This window comes from Watersipora subatra, chromosome 5 (assembly GCF_963576615.1).
Source record: "Watersipora subatra chromosome 5, tzWatSuba1.1, whole genome shotgun sequence".
NCBI classification, from domain to species: domain Eukaryota; kingdom Metazoa; phylum Bryozoa; class Gymnolaemata; order Cheilostomatida; family Watersiporidae; genus Watersipora; species Watersipora subatra.
In genome coordinates, this window is record NC_088712.1 from 46695617 (window position 1) to 46706994 (window position 11378).

At 34.2% G+C, this 11378-nt stretch overlaps 1 protein-coding gene across 2 annotated transcripts in view; it reads left to right on the forward strand.

Annotated features, from left to right (window-relative positions):
* Nucleotides 1-7473, forward strand: part of LOC137396152 (ras-related protein Rab-27A-like) — a 51942-nt gene extending 44469 nt beyond the window's left edge. For both annotated transcript variants that reach the window (XM_068082305.1, XM_068082304.1), the window contains 2 exons: nt 890-1117; nt 6631-7473. In XM_068082305.1, the coding sequence (XP_067938406.1) occupies nt 890-1117; nt 6631-6829 (427 nt within the window). In that variant the 3' untranslated portion in view covers nt 6830-7473. The remainder of the gene's footprint in view (nt 1-889; nt 1118-6630) is intronic.
* The last annotated feature ends 3905 nt before the right edge of the window (nt 7474-11378 follow it).

The following is an 11378-nucleotide window of genomic DNA, read 5'->3' on the forward strand; positions in this document are numbered from 1 at the left end:
AACAATTTCAAATGATAGAAAAATACGGATACTTTCTGATACTCTACTGAAACTTTGTGCAGGTTCATCTCTAAGACAGCAATGTGTTGCCCCTATATGAAGTAGAACAGTTTGTAGTCATTCAAGTAGGGCACTAGTTAGCCTGGGCATGGATCTCTTGGGAGGGGGGAGAGAGATATCTTTCTCACCCCCAAGAGAGCCATGCCCAGGCTAGGCACTAGTTATGCAGTGTCATAAGCATATACCATAAATCATGCTCATTATCTTGGATCAGTTGCCAAGGTTTCCCACCTGCTGCGTGAATATCCTGTTGGAAATCTTTCAACTACTATAACCGATGTCATATGCTAGTGACCTCTGTTCTAAGTCAAACAAAAACCAAGATGTCAATGTCTCCAAAGCTAAACGGAAAAACATCTTTTTTGCCCCAGTTTAAAACGAACATAAAAGTTTATTATAGTGTATCAGAAAGTATCTGTCTATTTCTGACATTTGTGATTGTTTTTAATGTCTGAGGTTATCTGACCACTAGGATGTTTCAAGTTTAAAATCGACAAAATTCGATCGCGATTAAAATACTCAGAAAAATGACACACGCTGCTATCGTTGCTTTAGTTGATATCGGCTTTTGCATTCAAGTTGCAGCATGGCGCGTCTCTATTCTGTTGGTCTCTTTGCAACTATAGACATCATAATCACGCTTTCGCTTGATCTGAGTGTTTTAACCTTGATCAAGTTTTGTCGATTTTAATCTTGAAACATTACGGCAGTCAGATCACGTCAAACATAAAAAAACAATTGCAAGTGTTAAAAATACCAATAGATTTTGATAAAATCCATTAAAAATTTGTGCAAGCTCATCTTTGATGCATCCCTTTTCATTTTCCAGGTTTCGAAGTCTCACAACAGCCTTCTTCCGAGATGCCATGGGCTTTATCCTTATGTTTGATCTAACCAATGAACAATCCTTCCTCAACGTGCGCAACTGGCTCCTTCAATTGCAGTCTCATGCCTACTGTGAGACCCCTGATATCGTACTCTGTGGAAATAAAGCCGACCTTGAAGATCAGAGAAAAGTTTCATACGAGAAAGGACAGAGTCTCGGTGATGAGTTCAAGTACGTAGAAATTTTAATATACGGAAGTGGATCACTCGATTACTTGTTGCATTCTGCAGAATTTAACTCTTGGCAATGAGTAGGAGAGCAGGCATGGATCAGTGGTTAGTGCACTGACTTACAATAAGTAGGTCGGTAGTTTGAGTCTCACACAAATCATTAGTAGTGTTAGGAAGAGCATTCAGCCGTTACTGCTCCTGTGCTGCTGTATACATATATAAATACATATATAAATATACACTATATTTGATATATAAATCTATATTTCCTCGCCTTGAAATAGATTAAAATTTACTTACATTCATTCTAATGGAAAGAACTGTTTCGGATCCTGAACAACTCTCTTTTTGAACCAAGGTTCCACTGTACGTTATTAAAAGATATACGATGCTGAAAATATAAAATTTTAAATTTAAAGTGATTTGAAAACCTTTACCATTGTTTTATTTATTTTTAATTTAGTAGTCTCTTAAAAAATCTTTTTTTCATGATATGACGTTTAAAAGTTACAGTTGTTTGACAAAGTTTGAAAACCTTTACAGTTGTTTTAAATAAATATGTATATTATATATACTAGTATAGTATACTATTTTATTTTCTACCAATTTATATATAAATATATAAAATCAGAAGAGAATATAATAGTGTACTTACCTTTGTCACCTACAGTCAGTCTCTTGCTTACGCAATCATCAGGCTGCAGATCTCAGCTCTATTGAGATCTACAGCCTGATCTGACTGATCTAATTATATCTAGTATAAGTTATGCACAAAGACTAATAGTGCCGCACCTATATATATATTATATATAAAATACATTATAATGGTTAGCAATTATATTTATAAATTGTTAGGTGCAAATGAGATGTTTGAAAATTTATCCTGTATTTCCCACAATTTTAGGAGAAATACAGTAGCATTTGCCTTGTTTATGGTACATGATAACGTGATAACGTTTATTCCAAGGATACTATAGAACTGTGTTGACACCTATACGGCTAGTACAATAGTTGGAGCAGCTGCAACTTTGTAAAATATTTTGGTAAAAAAAAAGCTTGAACAGCAGCAAATCTTTCGTGTCCGACCTCTTGCAGAAATTGAAAAACAAACCAGAAAGACAAAAAGGCGACCTCGAATTAGACTTAAGCAAGCTCTCAAACAAAAGAGGCTATGAAATGCAATAAATGATTAATTTTTCTTAAATGCTTCTGGTAGTGACCACGATGAATCTGCGGAAGACTAGTTACAAACTATTGACCTCAATGTAACGCTTATCACCATAAGAGTATTTTAGAAACTTCTTGAAAGTTGCCGTTGCAATCAGTTTTTGACCTCAATGATTTCATAAGGAATGATTAATACACTTGCCAAAAACTGATAAGTGTTAGGTGGTAACGCAATAAACTCTAATCTGGTAATCACAGTAATATGAATGTACATTGAGGTTTTGAACCCTTTGATTATGCTCATTAACCTGAAATGCCTCAGTGATTGACTGTCACTATCAAGAGGCGGTAAATATTTTTCAGGATGAATTGAGAAATAGGAGTTTTTAATTTAAAGGTTGACTTGCACCAAAATTCACATTACAGTTATTTGGTATCAAAAGATTCACCATGTCTTACTCTGTTGTGTCGCAAGTGCCAAATATGTGGAAATGTGATTACAAGCTCTTAAAAGCTCAAAAACGAAAAGCCGCCGTAGATTGGAATCTCTTTATTTCGATGACGTAACCACGAAATTTGGTTATCGTCTTGTCACGTATGTTCTCACGTGAATTGAAAGGCCAATAAAAAGCTCAATATAAAACTTATCGTAGCACTAGTTTATGACAAACACTTCGGGTTTTACCGAAGACCCCGTATCAAATATAGATGCTCGCTACTTTACAGTTTTGTTTCGGCTTTATTCAATTGTCAAGTCGTAATCTGATCATGTGACCCAATACACCGCAAATAGTTTTTGCAGCACTTTTCGATTATCACAGGTGACCAACAGGCTCGTCATGATTATCAGACAATGATATGTACTCCTTCAAACTAAGGTTAAAAAGTTTAACGATTTTTTACGGTAAGTTATAAGATATCAGTGCTAAAAGTGACAGCATTACGATGACGATAAAACAGACGTGTAAGAACAATAGACATAGTTTCATTGAATGCGTGAAGTATATTTGTGAAAATATTTTGACGAATAAGTTTGCAAGAAAGTGTAAACAGAAAGCATCTCTCACAACTACATCACATTTGAGCCGTTTTGGAAAGAGAATCCAAACTACGGCGGTCTTATGTGGCTGCGATTTTCTGTTCGTTTTTGAGCTTTTAAGAGCTTGTAATCACCTTTCCACATATTTGGCACCTACAACACAACAGAGTAAGACATGGCGAATCTTTTCATATCAAATAACGGTAATGTGAATTTTGTTGCAAGTCAACCTTTAACTATTTTCAATTTAATTTTTAGTTGGAAAAAAATCTCATAACCAAGCTTTATGAAAAGATTTCCTTTCCGCTGCATGAACGACACTTTATTCCAAACTCGGCTTCTTCCTAAACTAAATACACTGTGACCATCTGCACATGAGCAATTGTGTCTGGATGACCTACATAACACTACTAATGGTCCTTCCATGATTTGAACCACTGACCTATTGATTATATGCCAGCGCACTAACCACTAAACCATGGCTGCTGCGTAGTGTAGTAGAGAAGGTTGACAATGCTAGTAAAATGTAAAATTGTATATGATATTTTATATTATTTCACCAATTCTTAGCACTCTTGATCGTTGTATTTTAGACCTTGTTTAGTTATAGATGTGAAGATCATGTTGCATGTAAAATTTCAAAAATGTAAAATGAATGTCTCCTAGTATTGCATTTAGACCAGGTGATTCAGTGGTCTAGTGGTCTAGAGCGCTTGTCTTGTAAGCAACAGTTTGGGGTTCAATTCCCACAAATGGCAAATGGAGGTGACTAGAATGTTAATGTCTTAAGACGGGCTGGCCTTCCATCCATAAAGACCATTCCTGGTTAAAAAAAGGCTTAAGATGGTTGTAAAAAGTGCACAGGATGAATCATGGGCAATTGCTAAAACAATTAACCTACAAAATGAAATTATTCGCAGATATGAATTTTGCAAAAACTGTCTTTCCAAGCATATTCGCGGACCAAATTATTCGCGGATGAAGACATTCACGAATAAATTAATCCGTGAAAGTGGCTAGCAATGGAGTAAAACCTTCACGTGCGTATACCACGTGCTTAGGTTTCTATTTAGCTAAGAATTTTATGTCGAGCATGCTAAGCTATAAATTTTTGGCAGATTGCAGAGGTTTTAATGAATGTTCATCGATTTGGAGGCTTTTGGTGAACTAACAATGTGGTAAGTTATGAGTTTTTTCAACATAAAGAACCGCAGGAGATTTTTTTCGATGATGATGCTGTGCCGAATTCCAAATAACTTGTTACAACCTTGAAAAATTTTGTAAAGAAGTGTAATGCATTAGCAACGGGCTTAATTCAAAGCGCTGGCAAAGATTTAAAAAGAGTTTGGAACTCAGCTACGTTTACTAACTTTGTCTAGAGGCTAGTTTTTAATTCGAAGTAGTAGTTATTCTCTCTTGTGTTAAAAATAAAACTAATTAGTCGCGGATTTTAATAATTCGCGGATTTGACTGTGCGCGAACTCGCGAACTTTTAAATTCATAAAATATTTTCATCCTGTAGGGTATTATATTCACAACTCTATGAAAGAATTAGGAACTAGGGCTGACTCTGACTAAAATACAGAGATATAGCTAAGCACAACATAATGTTGAGGGAACAAGACACAAACAGGTGGCAAGAAAAGGGGTAAAACAGCTGCATAGAAGTCACTGATAGAGCCTAAACCTTAAGAGGGATCGATAGCAATAATAATTTAATAATAATAATTTCAATAGTTTCAATAATAATTTAATCAATAATTTGATAGCAAGCGATCAAATTGCACTATCGATCTCAGCCAAATAATTCTACATGCGGTTTACAATTACAAACTAGTCCCAAATTGAAAATTTTTCTTACTGGTGAACTGAACCTGAGGAACCTAATTATGTTTGTTTCACTGCATTTATTTTCACATCACTATATTTTCACACTCATCCGAGCTGCGAAATTAAGTTGCATCGAAATTTTACTCTGTATGCTACTCACGAAACTAAATACTAACGAAATATAAATGTCCTAGGTATATAGCTTTAGAAGAACAACAGTATGTGATTGATACACACCAATACAAAACCTTGTGTGCTCAATTTGAAGTACAGCTTTAAATGAAAGAGGAAACAACTCATAGTTTAGTGTTACACGCTAAGACAAGGGTGATTTCCGCTTTTTAAGATGCTAAAAAATGGTCCATGACATATTAGCTCATCAAAATTATGCCTAACTGTACTAAACTTATATATACTGAGCATCGGGCCGGAAGATAATAGTTTTTGTACTGGGGTTAAAGTTCCAGGTGTGTACAAAAAATCTCAAATATTTGTGCACACAACTCTTTTAATTTAATTTTTTTAACTGTTTAACCAAATCATAATTTTCAACCATTTAAATTTCAGTTAAAGTTAAAAAATGGAGTATTAAAAGTAAAATTAGATAGTAGCAAATATTGATATTAAACTTAAAAAATTGGATCATTAAAAGTGACATTGAATTATTATTATTACTAGTACACTGATAGTCTCATGTGCCAAGAGAGATCGTCATGTGTAATAACTATATGCTTAGTTATTCCATGGTGCAATAAGATGATTGAGTGATGCAATTGATGGAGTGCTTGTCTAGGAATCAGAACGTTCAGGTTCTCTCTATGTACAGTGCACTCTTTTTTTAAAGTTTTTAGCGTGGCTCTTGACGAATGAACAGGCGGCTATTATTATAATAAAAACTAGATGAATGCCTGGCCATTTTAATTAGTTTTTTTGCATAAAATCCCTTTCTAATTGGGTAAAGAAACCCAATGGACTCTGTGTTTCTTTCTGGACACAATGTTTCTTTACCCAATGGACTTGACTAACTTAAGCTAGAACTATAATTAAAACCATTGTTATAACTTAAGCTAGCATTAGAAAAAAGGGTGCATCATGATCTTTAGCTACATGTACATATAGCAGGAGCACAAGTATTTTAACTAATCAGCATTAAAGATTGACAGGTGCATAAGTATATAAACAAGTATTCTCACGACAGCCCGTAACTGTTGATTTGTAGTCTAGTAGTTTAGTACACCTGTCTGCAGACCTAGAAGTTTAAGGTTTAAATCCAGTGCGAACCCGATTTTTTGTTCCTCAAACTCTTTTGTCTATAACTGGCCACACGAATGTCAGAGCAACAGACAAAAAACAAACTCTGAGACTTATACACATAAATTAAAAAAAATTGTATTGTTAAAAGTAACATTGGTGTATAATAATTATACTTCAATGTTAATAATAATAATTATTGTTATTATTATTATTGTATTTTGCAGCATGCCATACTTTGAGACTAGTGCCGCCACAGGCCTCAACACTCACATGGCTGTTGAAAAGCTCCTTGAGATGGTGATGATAAGAATGGAAACAACTGTAGACTATCAGCTCAGTAATAACAACATGAATTTCTTGCATAAGAATGGCAAAAAGCCTCTCAGTGAAGCCTCCAAGCAGAAACCTTGTTGTCTTAATTGATGGAGTTGTCTAAACTTTCTCATTAGAAGACAACTCCCCGTAACACCATACCGCCAGGTTTTAATCATGTTACTTGTTAATTTGTAAATACAGTGTCACTTTTTTAATGTTATTGTAGTTATTTGTTTTTTAATATTTAGCAATTATATGTAAAGAAATTGAGCAAGATTTTTTTTAGTTTTGGTTGTTAAAAATGAGGAATTAAAATTTTTATTTTACATGGAAAACAAATTATTTTTTTGTAACTGATGTTCATTTTGGCACTCTGAAAGAAACTTTATAAAAACATAAGCAATATGATTAATGGAGCTTGTTTTTTCTATGTATAGATGCTTTGAAAATGGACAGTTAGTTCATGCTCCGAGTTTTGTTAAAATTTAATAGGAACTGTTCTCATTAGCTTTATAGCATTTACACATGAACATCGCTGTATGATATCACAGGCTAGCATTGCACAGACTTACATATGTTAAATATTTGGAGCATGGTTGTTTTTAATCTCTATGTAAACAATAGTTTAGTTTTATTATATTTTTGTAGTTCATAATATTAAAATTAGCTGGGATAAGCAATAAATAAAATAAATACAGTTTAAATTGTTTGGGTTATTCTTGTTAATTAATAAATTCTACTTGGCTATTGGATGTGCCTGTTAGCTTGTGCAAACATAATACTTTTCACATTGTTTGGTCAATTTTGTCTAAATGCCACACGCATATGATCCGTGCCCTCCACCAGGCTACCAAAAGTATTTGGTTTCAATAATCTGTATGGTTTTTGAAAACAGGAAACTTACTCTCTTAAACGCATACCTGAAAGCTATATGATATGAAATGAAAGAAATTTCAAGAATTATAAGCTTACTGCTTGTAATCTTTAAATTATACATTCCCTTTTTTGTTAAGATAATGGATATTAGGTGGGGTTTTGTTAAATGACTTATGGCGGTAATAATTTCAAAATAGTTGTTAGAGCTTGTGTGAAATTTGCTCATACTACTAAGTTGAAGTGAGCTGCAAACCTATAGGTCTAATTATCATGTAAAAATGAAAACACAAGCCAGCCTTTGAAACCTATAATTGATGTGAAGTAACATTTTTTTAGATAATGTAAGAAGATGCAGAGATTTGGAAATATAATTTGTTAAAATGAGATAGGATAGAATATGATGTAGATTTGCATTTAGCCAGAAAGAGTTTTTTGCAACAAAAATAAATCATTATCTCGATGCTAGTTTATACTAAATGCATCTACCATAAATAATATGGTTTTGGAAACTTTTGAAATATTATAAAACGTTTTAGCGGCTCCCGAAATACAAAAAATCAATTTTTCTCAAATATTTTCTACATATGTTTAGATGAAACACAGAAATAAAAATACATGAAAGAAAATTTGAGTGTAACTCTACATCAAATGCTGAACTTTGAAAGCAGCTATGGCCGTTTGGTCTAAAACGCTCAACCTGCAAACAGCAGGCTGGAGTTAAACTCCAAAAAAGACCACTGGCATCCAACCTTAAATTATTCTCTGCAACTGGCATCTCGGCAGGCATTGATGTTCCTTTACCACTGAACTTAGACATACTTAAGAAAGATCACAGAGCGAATGTTTGTTGAACAATATTTTTGAAAACACGCACAGCCTCTGCTTGCAGTAAGCCAAGCAAGCAGCAAACTTGGTGGATTACTCCCACCACACACAAGGGAGTCAAATATGAAATTGATTATACACATAAACTGCAACACAGATTAAAATTTGTGATGTCAGACTTCCTTTGTGACATTTTCTTGCTTCACACTTCATAAAATCATAAACGAGTATTGTTTTAGTATTGTATACTAGTTGAATGCCCTGCATTGCAAGGGTTATAAAAACTGCTTATAAACATTACATTACCTACTACTAGTGCTGCATGATATCTTTGCATGTACATTTGATTATTTGATCTCTAAATATATCGAATATCGAACATTGGAGTTGTCTTCTTTCAATATATAGTGTTAAGTTTAAACATGAACGATATGAGAACATAATTATTGGTTAAAATTGGTTGAAAAACAGGAGTTGTCCCCTCTTTACAAATAAGAGAACAGACAACTCAAGTTTTGCAACACAAAATATGCTGACATTCCGACAAAATATCGGCTTTCATATCAAATTTCATGTACTAAATATGAGGATCAACACATGTATGGTTACACGTACTGAATATGGGATACAGAACATGTATGTTTACATATACTGAATATGAGATTCAGTACATGTGTGTTCATCTGCTACCCTAGGACACTTATGTATTCACGGCATCTAACTTTCGCGTTTTTGCGGTGTCATCATCTCGCGAAAGTTCATGTGCGAAACTAAACTATCATAACAAACGAGCGAAAAAGCGAAACTAAGTAGCTTTGTTCATTGATACTGTAGAATGGAATTTTATAACGACATTTATTTTAACGTTTTAACGACCACTATAGCATCGTTAAAATATAAACCAACAAAATAATTTGACTATCAAAATTTATTACGTTATTATTTTGCAATTAATTATGATTATTTTCCCATTAAGAATGATTTATAATGATAGGAATTTGATGTCAATGCACACTAATTAGTAGATTATCGTTTGCTGGGGACATCAATCAATGCAGTGAGCACCGTGTGTTGAAAGAAATTAAGACACATGCACTGACACTCGCAGTACTACACAAGCAGCATGGCTCTGGAAAGGTTTGGATTCACCACTGACACCTCTTCAATAACTTGTAATTTTTTGAGATTTGTTTTGTTTTAAGTGATGTGACTGACGAGACGTTTTTAAATTAAAATAGGCAAAACATGACCACAGTTAAAATGCTCAGAAAAAGACATCTTTTTCTTTTGAGCGTTTTAACAAAGATCAATTTTGCGGATTTTATTTTAAGTTCATTCGGAGGCTTTTACGTTTTTGATGGGACATGGCCAAGCGGGTGTTTGATAAAACTTAATCTTCTGCAAACCTTTATAAAAGTCAGTAACAAAAATATTTTGCCTCTGATGATGATAATAATGCTGCCTAAGAACTACTAGAAGTTGAGGTTTGTCTCTATGGCTTGGAATGAAGTGATATTCCGCAGCGATAAAAACCGCGTCCATGGCCGTTGGGCAAATAACTTTTCGATTCGAATAAATGATGTTGAGGTCGAGTTATCTGAAGGAATTTATCATTGCGTTGGAATTGACCAAACAAATCCGTTTGAGTTGACTTTGTGTTTGAGATAGAATATTACATTTTATCCGAGGGTGAGCTATCCGAGTTGGACTGCACTTACCGTAAAAAATTCCCAAAAAGTTGGGGCGGCTCAGCCGGCCAGCTAGCTGCCCCAGTGAAAACGGGCCTGTTGATAGTCCAAGAAACAAATGGCAGCAAGCGATCAAATTGCATTATCGACCTTGCCCACACCATTCTACCTGCGGTTCAAAATTACAACCTAGTCGCAAATTGAAATTTTTTTTATCGGTGAACTGAACCTGAGGAATCTAATTATGTTTGTTCCACTGCATTTATTTTCACATCACTATATTTTCGCACTCATAAGAGCTGCGAAATTAAGTTGCTCCGAAATTTTAGTCTGCTAGCTACTCACGAAACTAAATACTAGCGAAATATAAGTGTCCTAGGGTATAGTATAAAACTCCTGTAATCTTGAAAGTAACTCTTTGAAATTCTGATCTAGTAATCTTGAAACCGTTGCACTGAAAAAATAATATAAACAGTATTAAATTGCTTCATAAAATATTGCTATTCATGGGTGTCGAACTGTTGTTATTCAGCTTAGTTTACCAGCCCTCTACCTTTAGCACCGCACTATAACGTCCAAGATTGGCAAAATAATTTTTAGTATCATAATTAGTGATGTTCCGCGTTGTTGAAAAATTCTTGTGTGACGAAGAGTCAAAAAAGCTCAATACGGCTGATTTAACAGAAATAATATAGGTGTTAATTTAAGCGCTTTATAAAATATTGCTTTTATGGGGATCATAATCAAGGCCATCAGATCGGTAGAGTGACATCACCAGTTGCACCATTAAGTTTTATTCCACTGTTTTACAATGAGAGTTGTGCTTTGTGATGTTAAAAATCTTTCGTGTAACGGAAAAGTTAAAAGAGGTCACTATGGCTTATTTAATGTACATTGTACACAGACAGGCCTACTTCAATCAGTCTCAATTGATAATCTTATAACTTTCTATAGCATTTATGCGGATGCTAGGCAAGTTTGGTACACTTTATGCGGAGTATACCGTATGTAACGACAAGGCTAATCTAAACGAGGAAATTGCACTGCTGCTTGGTAAATGAATTGAAGGAGTTTATTTATTCTTGGCGACAAACAAATCTATACATGTTGTCCAACTCTTAATTCACCAATACACCGTGAAATCTAAAAGTTTAAATGAATAAGTGACATGTGGTTTGCGATACTAGAAAAGACAAAAAGTGTACATAACAGCCATAAAAACATGCTAGCAAAAATGAATTTTGCATTACATTAAAAGTAGCATACCT